Source organism: Condylostylus longicornis, unplaced genomic scaffold, assembly GCF_029603195.1.
Source record: "Condylostylus longicornis isolate FDR11 unplaced genomic scaffold, ASM2960319v2 ptg000049l, whole genome shotgun sequence".
In the NCBI taxonomy this organism is placed as follows: Eukaryota; Metazoa; Arthropoda; class Insecta; order Diptera; family Dolichopodidae; genus Condylostylus; species Condylostylus longicornis.
In genome coordinates, this window is record NW_026578018.1 from 4,444,096 (window position 1) to 4,463,411 (window position 19,316).

Consider the following 19,316-nt stretch of genomic DNA (forward strand, 5'->3'; position numbering starts at 1 on the left):
AACATATTAAGGAGCTTAACACTCTTATTGGTATTGTCAATTAAACGTATGAGATTATTTGGACGTGCAGGGACGAAAAAACTTATGCTCGTTTTCCCTTATTTTTTGCAGATATTCACGTCTTTTACTCACAAGTTGAAGCCGATAAGCTTCCAAGTCAGCTTTAGCATCCTTAGTCGAAATCCCCTCAGAATCATAGTATTTAAGAAACAGTTCTAGTAGATCCCTATAATTGTTAGGCAAGCCTTCTTGTCTAATTGAAACCTTTAAATAAGTTTTTGTCTTGCCCTCACTATAATATAGAGGATTTCTTAATACTGTAGAATATTGTTATACTAACATCAATATTATACATTGTATGTGTATATATGCATTATTCATATAATATCAGATGTCCTTTTTATGTCAAAGGAAATAAGAGGATTAGTTTTATATACCAAAATAAAAACCATCACGACCAAAAATTTATTAAAATAAAATAATATTTTTATATATTATCTATATATACATACATGTATGTATACTTGTATATTAAAAATGGAAAAAAAATATATATAATACCACAAAATCCATCAATATAATCGAAAAGTTTTGAGGTAAGTATTATAGGGACAAAATCATATTATATTATTATAAATACATAGTTAAATAAAAAAAAAATATTATGTGTTTTTTTCTAAACTTGTGCTAGATTTATACATTTTTGTTTTCATAATAAATTTTATAATGGAAATATCCTTTATTTCTTTTAGTGTAATCTGTCGGCTTTAATACTAGAATACAGCCTGAATTTATGTAATATTTTTCATTTTATTTATATAAAGTGATCACAGCATAAATTATTAATTACATAGTCTATAAATTGCTTAAATAAATTAAAATATTATTTAACTTGCTACTATATAAAAACAGCGTTTATTCAACAATATTTTCAACAATATTTTCAACAATATTTCATAATTTTATATTAATATTTTTAAAGAAAATCAATTTTCAATTTAATAATTTCTAAAAACAAAATTTAAATTAATTATTGAATTAACAATTTTGTTTTTGAATTAACAGAATAATATTGTTAAACCAACAAAATGGTTTTTTGTTTTTGGGGTACAAAATTCTGAATTTGAAATGTGAAATCACTTTATTTTTAATTACATAATCTAATATCAATATAGATTTTTAATTAAATTTATAGAAGCTGTTAGATCAACAAATTGATTTTTTTGAATTAATAGAATAGTTTTTGCATTAACATTCTGATTTTTTGTAACAAAAATATGAAAATATTAAATTAAAATTGTTGTTGCTAGAATAACTTTATGATTGTGATTAAAAAGAAATTCTGTCGAACTCAAAATAATAAAACAGAGAATCTTTATTCCAAAGAAATTGTGTTGTTATCACCTGCATTTTTTACACAGTCAGATCACTTTACTAAAATAAAACTGTGGCTAAAGTAAAATTACCCTTATCTTACTCACTCTACTCACCCTACCTTTATCTTCCCACTCTTCAAATTTCTTACTTCTATATTTCTTCACTTTTGGGAAAAAACAATACAAACAAACAATTCAATTTATAAAAGAGTAAAAATAATAATAAAAAGAAGAAGAAATTAATTTTTAAATAATATTAAATGTAAATAAAATGTAAATAAAATAATATTACCAAAGGATATTTTTAAACGAAAATATCCTTTTCCCGAAAAAAAACAATACAAGAAAAAATAATAATAAGGATTCTATTATAAAACAAGTGATTCAGTTTAATCAATTTAATCGTACATTTAAGATTTGAATTTCATGAGGATAACAAAATTTTGATTTTGTGCAATGTAAAATTGTTCATTAGCGTTAACGTTACCTAATCCTTGGAAATAATCGCTAAATTATCATGTAATTTCTACAATTTAACGAATTATTGATTAACACTGAAAAATTCAACAAATCAAATTTAAAATAAGCTTATAAATAATTATTCAAAGCCGACAATTTGAAGGTAGCATATAATGCTTAAGTTAAATTAGAAAGTTTCTCAATTGATATTCTCAATTTTTCGGTATACATTCCGGTATAAATTTCTTTAAACATAATCGAATCGGTAAATTATACAACACTTAATTCAGACCACCTATATTGTGTTCTTTAAAAATTACAATATTGTATAAAACTTGAATTCGGATACAACATTCCAAAGGGCACAAAAAGACATGAAATTTTTAGTATGATTGCTTATTTGTATTCCATAGGTTTATAGTTAAGCACGCATACATGCAACTGTATGATCGCATGCAATGTTTGATCATACTGTATGATCAAACAATTTGTAATTTTTTACAAAATTATTTCAAATTTATGTAATTAACGTAATCGATTTTTATTGACTCAATAGTTTAGTTGCTAGAACATACGAACACCGATTGTAAAACTAAATATTGCATGTCTGTTTGAGCTTTAAATTGGTCTGTTAACCTGTCGTAAATTTTTTTTTGCTATAAAAAATTCTATTGAGTCACCCTTTGATTAAATGCAAATATAAACATATGTTTGTACACAATATTGTATTTTATAGGGTGCAATGAACATTCAAATCACATAATTTCTTTCATCTGTTTTTTTTTTGTTTTTGTATCTTTAAATTTTCAACTTTTTTATATTCTGTGAATTTTATTTTATGCATTTTTCATTTTCTTCAATTTCAATTTTTAACTCGACTCCATCCAACCCATTTTATTAACATTTTATATATAGAGAATAAAATAGGGGTAGTAATAAAAAAAAAATATAAGCAAAAAATAATGTTGTCACTGTTCTTCTTTTCCAAGTATGTAACAGCACCATTCTCAACTCCTTTCAATTTAAAATTGTACACAAATAAAACATGGTTTTTCATTCTTCCTTATATTTTTGTATTTCTGTTGTTCTTTATAAATTCGCATAGCCTTATACTCGTATGCATTAGAATTCGAAATAAGAAGAGTAAATAAAGTGAGAAAAAAAAACATAAAATATGTTTGTATATAGCATTTTATCTCTTGGGTACAACGACTCCCAAAGGGTTATTGAGGCGTGAAATTACCGCACCTTGTAAATTATTCTATACTTTAATACATAAATCCGACCCCAAAGTTAATAAGGAAGAGAAAAAAAACAAAAAACTTCACTATATAACTTTTCAAACTTTTGACATTTACTTTAATTTTTTTTTGTTGTTGTTTGTTTGTTAAATTTTGCGCTCACATAACATTTAAAATAACAGAAATTTTAAATTTCGTTTATAACATCACAGAAAAATTGTATGGTTTTATATTGAAGAAATTTTATAAAAAATTTTTAAATATGCAAAGCTGTTCATTTTTAATATAAATTTTATTAATAATAACCCATTTCTTGCCAATACACTACTTTTAATACACACTTTTAGGCAAAAACTTTATTAATACAGCCTGACAGAGAAGTATAGAACAGCATTGCTTTTTAGGCAGTTTCTTGAGAAATTTTTTTGTTTTCTGGTTAATTCAAATTCTGTGTGGTCTGTATCAATAATTGTACGTTAGGAAAAATTGGGTTAGTATTAATTCTAACTACGAATTGACATGGTCTTTTATTGTATTTTCAGCCAATTTCAAATCAGAACTCTAATATTTTTTAGTAATATATGCTATTTATCCAATAAATACAGGATTTTCGACGACCCAATGGAGTTCGCGTTACAGGAAAATAGAATAGCTTAGAAGATAGAAATAGAGGAACAAAAAACACCAAGTGGCATTTCATTTTTTGGACCCTCCTTTTCGAGTTATGGAGCCGCAATAACTGAAAACCGTCTAATTTTAATATTTTAATTGATAATTTGGTAAGTATAACAGGTAACGCCAACTTATGACTGAATATTTTTGAAAAAGTAAAATGTATTATATGAAAATATTTGAAAATACTGCACTATAATTCCTTACCTGGTGAATAGGGTAGTGAATTACAGAAACCTTGAATTTGTATTTAAGCTCAAGGTAATTTATTTGTTTGATAATCTCAAGGGAAGATTTGTTGTTCAAGAGTTATAAGTACCCAAGACTGAGTATATCAACAATTACTGTTTATGCTACATATATCTTGAATTTGATACCTTAATATTGGGTTGAAATAATATTAATCAAAATTATGATTTAATTTTACATTTAATTCTTAAATTTTTTTTTCAAAAACATAACGCTGAAAATTTAATTTTAAATATAGAAAAAAATAAGAACAACAAAAATTGAACTGTCAAAATCGTTACTTTTCTATATGAAATACTCCTTTTTCACCTTTTATTACCATTCAGGTATATAAATACACGAGTACATTTAAAAAAAAAACAGTAAATGTAAAATGTCCTTCTACTCCTTTTTTATAATAGAAAAGAGGGTGAAGAATACTAATGTTATAGTACCAATGCATGAAGAGAGAATAATTTTAAAAAACAAAAACAATCAAGAAGACAACAGGCATTTTTTAAAGGTGTACTCACTAAATATTATAACAATGTTATATATGTTATCCTGAGATATGCTTATATATGCCTTTGGGCATATATATGATAAATTTTAATACCCCAATTTTTATATTGCGTACTTCCCATTTTAATGCTCGTATATCATCTGACAGGAATTTTAAATATATTTTATGAACCCTATAGAGTTTTTGTTCTGTTTGTTGTTTTGTGTTTGTTGTCAACAGTGCCCAAAGGGTTAAATAAAAATTTATTCATGTTCTTTTTTTTTTGTTTTTCTGGTTTCCAATGTTTCTCTTTTATATTTTTTTATTATTTTTTCTCTTTTCTTTTTTTCTAGAAATTATTTGAAAATCTTTTCTCTTTTATATTTTTTTTTTTTGGATAATATTTTGCATATTTTATAAGAGAGAAGAGTGTGATTATAGATGATAAGATTTACTTTTTATCACTTCTTCGGCTTGACTTCTATACTATTCTATTTTTCGAGTAAAAATTTAAAAACTGATTTCGAATAAGATTTTCCATTCTTAGCAAAAATAAATTTAAAATTTGGAAAGTAATTGGAGAAAAATATTAATAAACAGAACTGTAAACTTAACATTAATGTTTTTCTTAATAGAAGAAAAATTCTCTAGTGTATAACGACAGATAGAGAGTGAATTCTTAAAATTCTCATTTTAGATGAGAAGCAAGAAGGAAAACACATCTAACTACAAAGAGAGATTGAATGTTTGATTTGAACAACAAGAGTGCGAAGAAAAATTTTAAAATTTTAGAATAAGATTAATTTTCATTTTTATTATAATGAGCAAAATATTAAATTTGAAGAAGAAAAAACAAATTCCGTAAAGATCTTAAAGATAATCTTAAGAATGCGGTTTATTGAGTTCTGATGAATGGTTTTTAATTTATGAATTATTTTATTTTGTTCTTGAAATTGGGGGGGAACGGATAAGCAATTTGAAATGTTATGAAAGGGGTGCAATATATACAAAACTTATCATAACAATAATCTTGTAGAGGGTTAAATAATTATTGAAACGAGAGCAAAATATGTATAGAAAAATGTAAAATTAAAAATGATTGTCCAAATTATGAGGTTAAAGTAGGAGTTGAGAAAAAAATTCTAGTTCTGAAAATAACTGCGATTGTGATATATCTGATATATTTAAAAGAAAATATGTGGGGATCGTGTACGATTAAGTGAACATTACCAAATATTAAGGAAGAGAAACTAAAAATTGTTGGATTGTTTGTAAGTACTGGCAACAATACAAATATTTTAGTGAGTAACTGACTGAATTTAGATCAAATTTAATTGTCCAAATTTGGCCGCCTTTTGTCGAGAACTGACTTGAAATTTTTAAGCCTATTGCGTTATAATTTTACTGTACGTAATCGAATTATTTAACAAGATAGCATATATAGTGATTATAGCCAATTTTACATTTTCTTTAGCCACTAGGCTTGCAAACAAAACTCGAAAACTGAAAACCCCACTTATTATTGCTCTAGTATAACAAAAACAAAGTGTCTTTGTTTCTTTTCTATCAAAATTTTTTAATTAAAATTCCTCTCAAATGTTATATAGATACTACACAGGTGTACTAGTCAATAGAATCATTTTCTATTCTATTCAATTTAAATTGGTTAACTTAATTTGAGATTCTTTTAAGTTTAAAATTAATTCTATTTTTATTTTTTTCTCTGTTTATTCCAAAAATAATAGATTTTCTTTAAAATTATGGTAGACAAAACAAAATTACTTCAAAAAAAAAGTTTATTAAGAACAAAATTTCAAAGTGACTACACTTTTTTATAAGTTGAATTCTTTCCAGTTTTATGAAAGCCTATTTAAATTGGTTACCAACACTTCAAAAAAAAAAAAAAATCACTGAATTTTCTTATATCTTTTGTCTGAAAAGGAAAGAAAAACAAAACATAATTTTTTTTTAATTTTATTTTAATAAAATCATTTTCCTTTTTCTGTTTATTAAAAAAGAAAATTCAATAAAAATTGATTTTCATCTCTTCCTCTTGAAACAGAAAAAAAGAAACAAGAAATTTTGAATTTTTACTAAAATACCAAGAAAATTAGTATATTTTCCTGACACTATCTCTATACAAACTATAGATAAAAATAAGGGGTGATGATGTTGAAAAATTTTTCTTTTGATGGAAAACAATAATCACTTCTATTATCATTTTTCGCATAAATAAACGTGAAACCACTATAATATTTAAATAACTTTTGTTAGAAATCGAAATTTTTTTTGTGTATTATACAGGAAAATATTAATAAGGAATTGTTTATATTATTCAATGGTTTACTATTACAATTATGGGATATTTTGAAAGAGCAATTTTAATATTATTGTTAGTTAAGATAAATTAGGATTCTTATAGTTGACTAATATATGAGCCTGGAGTATTTGCTATTTAAGATGAATTCAATAACTATGTTTAAAAATTAACTCTAATCCAGGCATGACAAACTCTTAACTCCCAATAGTAGGGTAAGTAAACATAATTATTGAGTTCAAATTTCATTCTAAATTTGGATATTTTCAGTGTATATGCTTGACGTAATAGTAATTTATTTAATTTTCTTAGAGTACAATGACAGAATTTTGCTAAAAAAAAAAATTGTCCATTTCGGTTCGCAAATCTCTTCGTGTTTTGAATTTTTTTAACTTATTTGTTAATATATATTATTTATATACATTTGAGATAACAGTCTATTTTTGAGATACCTTGGCGTTATTCTATTTCAGAAATGAATGTAAAAAAAATTTTTTACAGTATGTTAGAAGATAGATCATTTTTGACTATCTCTGCGAGTATCCGGCTCTGGGCGAGTCCAGACTGTTCGCATAGGGTATAGAGTATGTGTGACGGTGCAAAACGATATATCAAAGATTATTATCGAGAATTTAAATAGATTTTTCAAAAGACCTGGATGGCTTAGATAGGCCAGCTGTAATCGTACGCTCAATGACAGCCTCATGATCACATGGTAGTGGTATGAAATAGGCACCTTTTTGGTAATTTGGTTGCGATGGGCCTGTTTCAGTGGTCATATATTTAGTGCAACATAATTTTTTCGTAGTTAACACGATACATAGCTTTTGGTGACAAATTATATAGTCACTTTTGTTCGGAATTGGGTGATTTTAAATGGATGTGTTTTCTAATTTAATTTGTAGTTTTTCTGCTATATTTGGAATTAATATTCGTTCCAAATAACTTTTGTCACAATATTTAAAAGAAATGACTTGCTTAAAGTATAATGAACGCATCGAGAAATTTTTTATTTCGTTCAAAAGTCGTCATTGTATTGAAAAAGGAGAAAAAAGGGTTGAAAAATGTTTTTTTTACTTTTTGTTCTAAAAATGCGCTCTCAATTTACATTTTAATGAAGTTTTCTCAATTATTATTTTTTCCTTTGTTTTTTTATCCTGTTCGCTTTCTTTTTTTTTTTAGATCTGTTTTATGTTTAGATCTCCCTTGTTCACTCTACTCTAAGTATATTTCCTAAATAAAGAATTTAAAAGGATTCTGTAGTATAAAAATGACAGTTGAATGAACTTTTAGGACACATCAAAATCAAAAACAAAAAATTAAAAAAAAACATTTGTATTGCTATTTGAATTTCATGTTTTTGCCATAACTTTCTTTTTTTTTTTGGGGAATTTTTTGACTGTAGAATTTTTAGAACAATCAAAATTGTTTGGTATCTTTGATTCTCAAGTGATTTAAGGGTTTCTATGTTTTTGTCGCTTACTAGTTTATTATTCACTTGTTTTTTTTTTTTTGTTTTTTGACATTGTCTCTTACAAAAAGTGAAAGTATGTAAAATAGAAATTTGAATACACTTGTGTGGACTAGAATACGTTTTTTTTTTTGCCATTTTTGAATTTGAAAAATTATACAATAAAAAGGATATTTGTTATGGTTAGTGTAGCGGAATTAATGTTAACTGTTATATACATGATTATAGTAAAAAATAAAAAAGAAAATGTTAAATTAAGACCTTTTTTTTTGTAAGTGCGGAAGAAATATTGAAGTCAGGATAAAAATAAAATTTTTATAATTAATAAAATTTGGTGAAAATTGAATTGAAATTTTGACCACGTTCAATTTTGTATATTTTTTGAAATTTTTATGAATGATATTTTTTATATACCACCCTGTTAAGGTTTTATTTGCATACCGTGTAGATCTTCTTTTAATATTTGGGAAAATATTCCTGTTCTAAACTCAATTGTTTTAACGAAATGCCAGACTATTTGAGTTAATTTTAGTTTTTAAAGAAAGTATAATGGAAAATATCGTCGGAAATGAAATAAATAGTGATTTAATTTAGAATATTATTTAATTAGTGTCCCATGATCAGAGGATTTTTTCCTAAAGCAACAATATAATCTTATAGGACAAATATGCAAAGTTTACTAAATTATTTTTTACTTAATTTTTTTTAAATACTCTTCTGTATTTAAGGTACGGAAATACCCAGGGTACTTTTGCAGTTGGAATTTACCGTATAGAATCTAGGTCGAAAACCTCTATTTACTATAACGTTAACAAAAATTTTGAAACATTATGAAATGAATTGATACTATGAATTTTGTAATCTATACAGCCAAACTGCTGAAAGAATTACAAATTCAAGTTTTTTTTCAAATTCAAATATATTATTCAGGGCTACATTCAACATAACTCAAAGAATCAGCAAAAAATTTATGATAATTAACATTTGAACAGTAGATATTTTAACTAAAAACCTTGGTAATGAACCTGAAAGGATAATAATTAATTTGTGAATCTGAATAATAAAAACACACCATAAATTATTCAAAAGTTTTTGCAATGTGTTACAATCCGCGGATACCAGCACCAATTAATAAAAAATCATTTATATTCTACTTTCATGACAGTAATAATAATAAAAATGAAGGCTCATATTGTTAAAGATGATGTTTTCATTATAATATTCTATTTCTAATTATGCTTTATCCAATTGTAAACATGGAGGACAATATCCGAAAAATTTTTGCCGCTAATTTTACAAAAATAAAAGTGTAAAACTCAATAATACCATTTCTTATTTTCCAAACTAGTTTATTCACGCAGATATCTCTGTAGATGTGTCTACATACTTTCCTAAAATATTCTTGCAATTAAAAATGTTATACAAAGTTATATAAGACATTATAACGTAATATAACACAGCACGTATTTCAAAAAAATTTATATTGATTTTACACAATAATTAATTCTGATTTAAAATCACAATATACAATTTAATTGACTCAGAACAAATATAATTAATCAGATGTTATACATTAAGACTCTTATTAAATAAAAAATATAAAAATAACATAACTATTGTAGATAAAGAAATAAAATTTAAATTAATAAATTTCAATGTTATAATAAATATAGATCAGCGAATATTGGCAGAAATAAATCATCTTTAACATAAAAATTCTTAAAAAAAATCTCATCATTACGACTGTATCAATGTATATTAGTATACCCACTAATATAAAGCTCATATTTACAAAATGAAATTTAAACACAGCATCTAGTTTATATTCTCTTTTCTATCTAGATAATTTCCAAGGATTTTTAATCACAATAATATCAACCAATATAATTGATATAATAAGCAGGACGCACGTGGTTATGAATATGATAGAAAATTAGCCTAGAATATGGACAAAAAAGAAAATATTAATTAGATCCAATTGTTTGAAGATTAAAAAATATAAAAAAAAATTGTGGGATTTCTCTTAATTTATAAATTATTGTGGAATAGAGTTTCTTAAGGCAATAAACTTTATTAATATATTGTTGAATATCAAAGAATTTTACAAGATTTTTTTAAGTAAAAAATAATATAAAAATTTTATTTAATGATGATACAAAAGAAAATAACAGAAAACGTCTAGAAAATTGAAAACTATATAATTTTAAAGCTATTAAGCCTATATGTTAAGTAACTATGAAGAATCTTAATTTTCATTTAAATAAATTTATTCAAATAATATTATATTTTCTAATTATAAAATAGGAATTCTTTTTACAAATAACCATGGTTCAAAGTTCCATCTGTTATAACTGAATTCATTCAAGTGAGATTGTAGACACATTTCGTCTATTAAAAGTGAAAAGTCTGAACCTAAAAATAAAAATAACTTAAATGAGTTGTATATAGTTGAAGAGTTTCTGTAAATTATCTACAAATATCATAAAATTGTATCTTACTCCACGCTTCGCCTCAAACACATGCTTGCCCCACAAAATCAAATACTAGGTCATTGAGTTCAACCTTATTTCTTATTTATGTAAATGAATGACGCTGATGTCTGTGGTCAGCACATAACCGACAGACCGACACCTCTCTAAAAACAGTTTATTTACACTTCCCTACTACGCAGAAGTAGTAATAAACTCTTTATGCAAAATTTGTTGTCATCACATAACCTCCTTATTGTATGCAATTGCGGTCGGTAATAAATTTAAATAATGAAAATATAATAAAGATAATAACTAAACATAAATTAGAGCTCCAGAACATGCAAACCTATAAATATAATTTATAACAACAAAAAAATAGAAAAGATTGATAATTATAAATATCTATAAGATTTTTAATCGATCACGAACTTAATTGAAATCTACATCTAGTTAAATGAAATCTATAACAATAGAAAGACCGAAGAATTTAGAATTTCTAGCGGAATATCTAACATATAATATAGTAACTCCATTAATGTCTTCAATTAAGTACTAACAACTATTAAAGAACAAAATTATATTAAAACCAAATTAAGTCAATCTTTAGTTGATAAAATAAAACTTTTACAAAAATAGAATTAAAATACAATTTGGAATTAATATTTGAGAAGTTATAAATAATGAATCCATAATTCTCAAAGTTTATATGCTGACAAACTTTGAATTAACGAGATAGCTATTAATTTTTTTTTTATTGAATACTTTTATTTTTTTTTTTTCAAATTAAATTTTTCAATATTCCCTTCCATTACAATGGGAATTCGTTTTTAAATACAGTTCATATAAATTTGCATAATTTTGGGCGAGGTACTTTGTTAAGCTTCCCAATAAATTGTATCACAAGTTCCACAAGTTCTATTCTATGACATACTGAAAAATTAAATTTTTTGAGAATAAATTAATATTGATCCACATTCTAATAGTGTGTAAATAAGCGATTCATCTACATATTCTATACAATATATAGTTTAAGAGCCAGTTTGAGAATAGATTAAAATATTGATCCACATTCTAATAGTGTGTAAATAAGCGATTCATCTACATATTCTATACAATATATAGTTTAAGACCCAGTAATCTATAATAATCAAAATTTTATATTTCAATTTAAAGTTTTAACAAAATGGAAGTGCGGTTTTTTTATTCTACTCTTCTATTATGTTATCTATAATGTGAATATTATTTAAAAATTAAAATTTATTCCTTAAAATTGAATGTTTAAATATAAGTGCATAAATTTTAGTATAACAGTTATACTTTTGTATAATTAATAATTATGATATATGAATGTATATAGGAATATTCATATTATGTCATATGTAATATGTATACACAATATTTGAGCAACATTTATACATAATTAATTATTTATAATTTATATATAAATTGTAATATAATATTTTTCTATTATTTTAGATTATTTAAAAAGGTGTGATTTATTATTAATGCTGCATGTACATAAATAATAAATAATTATAAAATAAAAAAAAAAAAATGTCTCTAAACAATTTCAAAATTTAAATATCAAAAATCTTTAGAGATTTCACATTTATTTTAATAAAATTTCTTTGTTCCTATATTTTTTTTGTTCGTTTTCTTGAAATACAAATAAAATTTATAGCATCCCTACTATTTTATATATGAATTTAAAAATTAAAGAGAAATAAATTATTTTTTTTTTTTATGATAAACTCCTTACACTTTACAAGTACATATTATTTAATGTATATTATACAAGAATAATATATAAGTGTTATATAATATGACTTACATGTGAATTTTAATCATCTTATAAATATAAAATAGTTTTATTTTAAATGTTACGATATCTATGTAAATTTTAAATCTAGTACAATATTTAGTGTAAAAAATGAATATTTACAATTTAACAAAAATGGTATTACAAAATTGTTATTTTTTTCATAATATTCTAATATATTTTTTGCAATTATGTTTCTCAATACGGTTTTTAAATATTTCAATATGTAAGATCCTCATGAGGCTAATTAAATAAAAGAATAAAATGAGAGTAGGTAGATTTGTCTGTACCGTATCAATTTTGTGATATTCGTACGAATGAATTATTTTAAAAATTGTATTCTAATTGTCACACTGTTTCACCTGATCCCAATATTTTTATATGCTATTTTCTACACTATTTACGGCAGTTCCCACGTACACTCATATGATCTGAAAGATATTTACTGAAAATAATAGCCATATTACCATACCGTTTACATACATTTAAAGCACTGTAATTTTAATAGTTTCTAAAATGTGATACAAGAACTACTCAAGAAATTTAACCGATTTTTGTGATACATAACAGACCCAATAATATTCCTGAACGAAATTTCTATACTATAGCTTCAATAATTTGTGAGATAATGCCAATTAACATTTGTATGGCAGCTATCAGAAGTGCTCGTTTAATCTAAACAGCTCCTATAAAATGTTACCATATTTGTTTATATGATATTTCAATACTGTGCCTTAACTAGTTTCCAATTTTAATAGGATTCCGGCATTTATTAATATAATTAATTTGTGAAAAAGTTAATGAGCTTAGTTCAATTAGTTTGTGTATTATCGCTGGGACGAACGAACGGGCAGACATGGCTAAATTGAATGATAAAATTGGACCCTGATCATTTGGATACTTATATCTTTATCTCGGACTATTATTTCTTAGCACTACAAACGGATTTTATTTGTTGAATAAAACAAAATTTACACAAATGCTCACGAACATTTTTCGAGGGCAATTTTTAACCAAATATACATATAAGGAATAATTTTTGTAATCACAAATCGTCTTTTAAAATGTACTAAAATAGTGTGCACATATTCACAAAATTTATTGAACATATAGAATAATTAAGAGGAATTCGTGGGATAGGGGAATTAATTACATTTACAGAGGTTTTAGTTTTATTCATTCTCTACTGTACCTTAATATAAGCATGACAGTTTGTTTTTATAATAGTTCTCGTCTCATATATATACCAGATAAAACAAATTCTTACCGGTAAAAAATATAAATGTAAAATCTAAATCTAAAAATATCCCAGTATCACTTTTCATTTAAAATTTTTTCTGTCTTATATTTTCTATGTTGGCTTTCCCCCATTTAAAAAAAAAAAAGTAGAAAAACATTTTTATTCCCAATGGTGGCATTAAAGTATTAAATTCTTTTCTGTTTTTCCTTTAAGTTTTCTTTTTTTTTATTTACTTATTATATACATAATATACGTATACCTTAACAACTTAACTTAAAAATGTCCTCGAATATTAAAATGAAATAAGAATTTTACCTTTTAAATCTTATATAATAATATAAAAACAAATAAAGAGAAGAATATTCTTAACTGATTTTCGATTTCCATTTTTTAATTCTATATTACATAAGTAACTGCATATTATGTACTAGTATAACAAGGATATAAATAGTAGAATATTTGTATAACAAATGAAAAATGAAAATTTTGTTTTATAGCGACAGTCGCGACTACATAAATTTTATTTAATTTCTTTTTTTTTTTTGCTTTCCTTAAACTTAAAGTATATTGTTATACTCTATTTTTTACTATGAATATAGAAAAATTTTGTTAAATACAAATATACTGTGTTATAGGATTGGGAATAGAACAAGGTATTTAAAATACAAAACGAAGACAGAGAAATATAGAAAAATAATGTTTTTAAATAGAAAATGTAAAACCATATGCAATACAATATGTATATGAAGAAGAAAAACTTTTTAAAGTCATAAATTTCATGTCATACAAACGGTGTCTAGAATATACGTACAGTATTGCATACGATATGTTACTTTCATTCACCTGATTTAAATATAGGGGAAAAAATTAAAGTAATCAAAAGATTTATTAAATTTTAAAAGTTAATAATAAAATTTGCACGGTAAATAAATTCAAAAATTTTGATCAACATTTTAAAATAATAATTCAATTATGGTTTGAATTTAAAATAATATTAAGTGAAATGGCAATTTAATTACCAATATCGTTTAATAATATTGGTAATCAAAAATCTGCAATACCTACATATTTCTATATATTTATAACCTAGATTGTAGATTGTTGAAGCGAGATATAGGTAAAGGAATTCCTCCCCTCCGACAACTGCAGTCAACAATGGCTTATTGTAGCCTTCCCAAATCCTACTTAAACTATCCCTGTTCCGAGTAAATATCCGGGGATATTAATCAGGGAGTTGGATTTAAGCTCCTCAACACTAAGAAAGTCCCGCCCAGACCATCTAAACCTTTTGACAGCCAGAGCAAGATAGTCACATAGAATATGTGAGACCGTCTCCTCGTTACCCGGGCAGAATGTTTACAAAAGGGAGTCCGTTTTTCCTAATTTGTGTAAGTGATATTTAAATGGACAATGTCCAGTGAAGAAACCAGTAACAGCATGAACCAGATTCCGATCCATTCCAAGCAGCTCTGAGGAGAAATTCCTTGAGCAAGAAAGAAGCAACAGTTTCGCATGATGACCACACTCAGCAGACTTCCAGCGAAGATTCGATTCCCCCTCAAGCAGACCGTCAAGTCTGCCTCTAATGAAACAAATTGACAGCCCAAGGAAAGGAAGGGCTCTTCGATTAACAATCTGTAATATTTTACAAATTCCTTTTAATTTTAAATTCGATTTAATAAAGTAAATAATTTTAAAGTATTTGAACAAAATATTCGATTAAAAACAATAAATTCGATTAATAATATGGAAACTGTTAAAAAATGATCAATTAGAAAACTTGAAAAATAAATCCAAAAAATCAATTAAAATTATCACAATTTCCAATTTATATACAATATTGTTGTTTAAATAGCAATTGTTCATAATATCCTTTCGGTGGTATTGTTTGAAATAATGCTGTACGATTTTGGCCTTGTTCTTTTTTAATCCAATGACCATAAATATGAAATGCACATGCATCAATTTTCTAAAATAAAAAAAAAAAAATATTAGACAAATTGTTTGTGTTTTTTTTTTAGCAATTATTAAAAACGAATTTTCATATTTTCACCTTTCTAAAGAATCTAAATCTATATGGATCTTCAATTACTTCACTTAAACGTATTGGTAATGTATTGAAATGTAATTTTTTAATTTTTAATAATGCTATAACACATGTTATTGCTATTTTAAATCTTTTTCTCGGATTCAAAGTATATTTTTGATGCTAAAATGAAAATTATTAATGGACCATAAAGAAAAGATTATAAGTGCAACTATGCTCTTACAGATTTCTTAAAGAATGGATGACTTAAAGCTTGTATTGCAGTTATCCTTTTTGTTGGATCTATTGTTAAACATCTACGTATAAGATCTTTGAGTTCATCTATACAGATATCAAAATTTTTAATTAATATCTTTTATTTCAAAATCATAGAATTATCAAGATATTATTAATTATTTACCTGATATTTTTGGAAATCCAGGACAATCAAATGATATTAAACCTCTTAGAATATTTTTTTGTAATGTTCTTTGATTACGACTCCAAAATGGATGAAAACCAGTAACCATTGTATACATAATTACACCACAAGCCCAACTAAAATTTTGTATTTTTATTTAAATAAATTAATTTTTAAATAATATAAAATTGCTTTATCATACATATCAGCTTCAATAGAACATCCTGGTGGATCTGCACCTTGATTTTTTATTGTTTCTGGTGCCAAATAATTAAATGATCCACGAAAATCTATTTAAAAAAAAAATAAATTAATTTATTAATTTATCATTAAAATTTATTGAAAATTTATAAAATTTTTAATATTTTCATATTGTATACAAACCATACAATTTTTGACCACGTTTCAACTCCTCTGAAAATCCAAAATCAGTAATTTTAACATTGAAATTTTTATCTAGCAAAATATTTTCTAATTTTAAATCCCGATGAAATATGTTTTTTGAATGCATGAATGCTAAAGCAGAAAAAATTTGTCTAAAAATAAAAAAAAATTATGAATTAAAAATTGTCTGGACTCTTTTACTTTAAAATAATTACTAATATTTAATAAAACTCACCTCATATAAAATTTAGTATCCTTTTCTGATAAAGTAACTTTAATACTTAAATAATCATCTAAATCACCATTACGGCATATATCAAACATTAAAAAATAATATTGATCTGAATGGAATGCATCACGTAATTCAACTTAAAAATATACCAAAAAAAGAAATGATTAAAAATTAAAAATCACATATTATTCGGTGTTTGACATACTAATAAATGGATGACCCATAACTTTTCTTAAATTTGATATTTCTTTACAAACATCTTCAGCATCATTATCTTCATCATTTAAATCAATAATTTTAACAGCATATTCTTCACCAGTTTCTTTTTCAATACATCTATGAACTGAAGCACTACCACCGCTAAAAATTTAAAAGTGTTATACGTGTAAAAACTTAAAATATAAAGTGAACTTTTCTATTTAATTACAAAATTCTAAAATAAATTTTATTTTTTTAAATTGAACGTATTCAATTGCTTATAAAATTATATTACAAGCAAAATGTTTGTATATGTGCTCATATAATTGTGATAAGTACTGTACTACATACGTATAACATTCTGAACAATATCAATTTACAAATTACCGCTTATCAATTAACTAATTTTGTCATATTATTATTATTATTTTTGTTATTACTTTTATTATCAGCTCAATTTATTTATTATTGAGCTATATATCATGTCAATAAAAAAAAAAACAAAAAAAAAAACAAAAATTATATGCTTACCTCCCAAGTTTCTCTTTCGGATCGTATCTGGAATAGAATATTTTTGCACTATCTTTATCTTGTAAAGTTGTTATATCAGTTTCTTTTGTCATATTTTGATTAGTTTCTTATTTTTTGATTTATTTATTTTGTATATTGCTTTTTAAATTTTAAATTATAAATTTTATTATTGTTGAATAAGAATCTGGTTACCTTGTGTAACCTACAATAAATTGTAGTAGAACAATTATTTTATTATTTGATATCAATGTGTACCGTACCTGGCTGTCTAATAATATGGATCTGATATTGATAATTGTAATTATTATTACAGAGTTACGCTTATTTTACTTTCTTAATAATTGGAAATGTAAAATTAAATTTCATAAAGTAGGTATATTGCTTTTATGTATAAGAGATAAGAGATATTTAAGTCTGAGCTTTACTTCTGTCAAAAATTTACTTCTATATTCGATGAGAAATAAATTGTAACTGCTTGAGAATAAATTTTTGTATAGTAAAAATTGCAAAAAAAAAATAAATACAAAAAATTCTCAATTTCCAAAATAATAATAAGAAAAGAAATTTAACTTTTACGGTCAATAACAGCAGTGAGCAGATAGACTAACAAATGAGTAATCAGATCACTCATAGGACACGATGTGCTTAATATTCAAATTATACCTATTTACAATTCAAATATGAGATTCGAAAATATAGTTATGTATGTAGATACATTCATTACAAATACTTAAAAGTTTTTGAAATTTGTTTTGAATTAAATTTATTTAATTTTGGCTGAGCAATTATTTAGTATGATAACTAAAGAGTATTTTAAAATTCTAAAATTTCCTTTTGAAAACCGTACAAAAATCTATTAAAAAACATATTTTTAAAGCCTAGTTTTTCTGGCTCAAATGAGAGAAAGTTTGATAGTCATTTTAGATAACTACCAAAAAATTTTGAGATTTCAACGAGCATTTAATGAACTGTAGAGCTTTAGACTATCAGTATTGCATTGACCGCTGAAAACTCTGGACAGGGAGTTGGTCCTCACCCAACTCTGAAATTTAAAAAGTACATAAATGGTGATGTAAAATCATAGACCTTTATTCATATAAATACTTGCAATCTTTCACGTCTTCTTTACCAATTTTTTAATACTTAAGCACTTTAACTAAGAAAACTCATACTTCTGCTAAAAAATTTTAAAACTTCTCTTCTTTAGCACTAAATACATAATTTGAAATTCAAATAAAATAGTAACAAAAGTACGGTATGATTAAAACTATAATAATTGTATTCTATAGAAAAGTTTCTTATATTGTGTTATCATCTTAATTTAGAATTAGAAATTATTAGAGAAAGAAAATATTGAGAAAATACATACAAAGCTACATATATACCTATGTTTGGTTTTCTGTTATCACTCTCAGAGAAAGCATAATAATGACCTATAATACCTAATGTTAACATTGGACATATTCAATCAATAAGACATACATAAGTAGATTTAATTATTGAAAGAAGAGAGTAAAATGATAAGTGAACATGAAGAAGAAATGTGACAATAATAAATTGTTGTTTTAATTTAAATACTATTTACAATTGAAATTATGACATAAATAAATGCTGGGAATTAAAATAATTTTTGGAGAAACTGGTTTATTCTACAGCTGATAGTGGTTATTTATTAGATTTTGTATTGTTCAAACATTATAGAGCACTACAACATTAATTAATAGGAAA

General features: G+C 24.5%; 1 protein-coding gene across 1 annotated transcript; it reads right to left on the reverse strand.

Moving 5' to 3' along the window:
• Positions 1–15,536: 15,536 nt before the first annotated feature.
• On the reverse strand, positions 15,537–17,927 carry LOC129611427 (phosphorylase b kinase gamma catalytic chain, liver/testis isoform-like). The gene is made up of 10 exons (XM_055524571.1): positions 17,849–17,927; positions 17,589–17,790; positions 17,065–17,219; positions 16,863–16,995; positions 16,628–16,779; positions 16,446–16,533; positions 16,244–16,380; positions 16,067–16,164; positions 15,850–16,005; positions 15,537–15,765 (listed from the first exon to the last, which is right to left on the reverse strand). Exons 2-10 carry the CDS (start codon positions 17,678–17,680, stop codon positions 15,625–15,627), a joined length of 1,152 nt encoding a protein of 383 aa, XP_055380546.1. The 5' UTR covers positions 17,681–17,790; positions 17,849–17,927; the 3' UTR covers positions 15,537–15,624.
• Between the last annotated feature and the right edge of the window lie 1,389 nt (positions 17,928–19,316).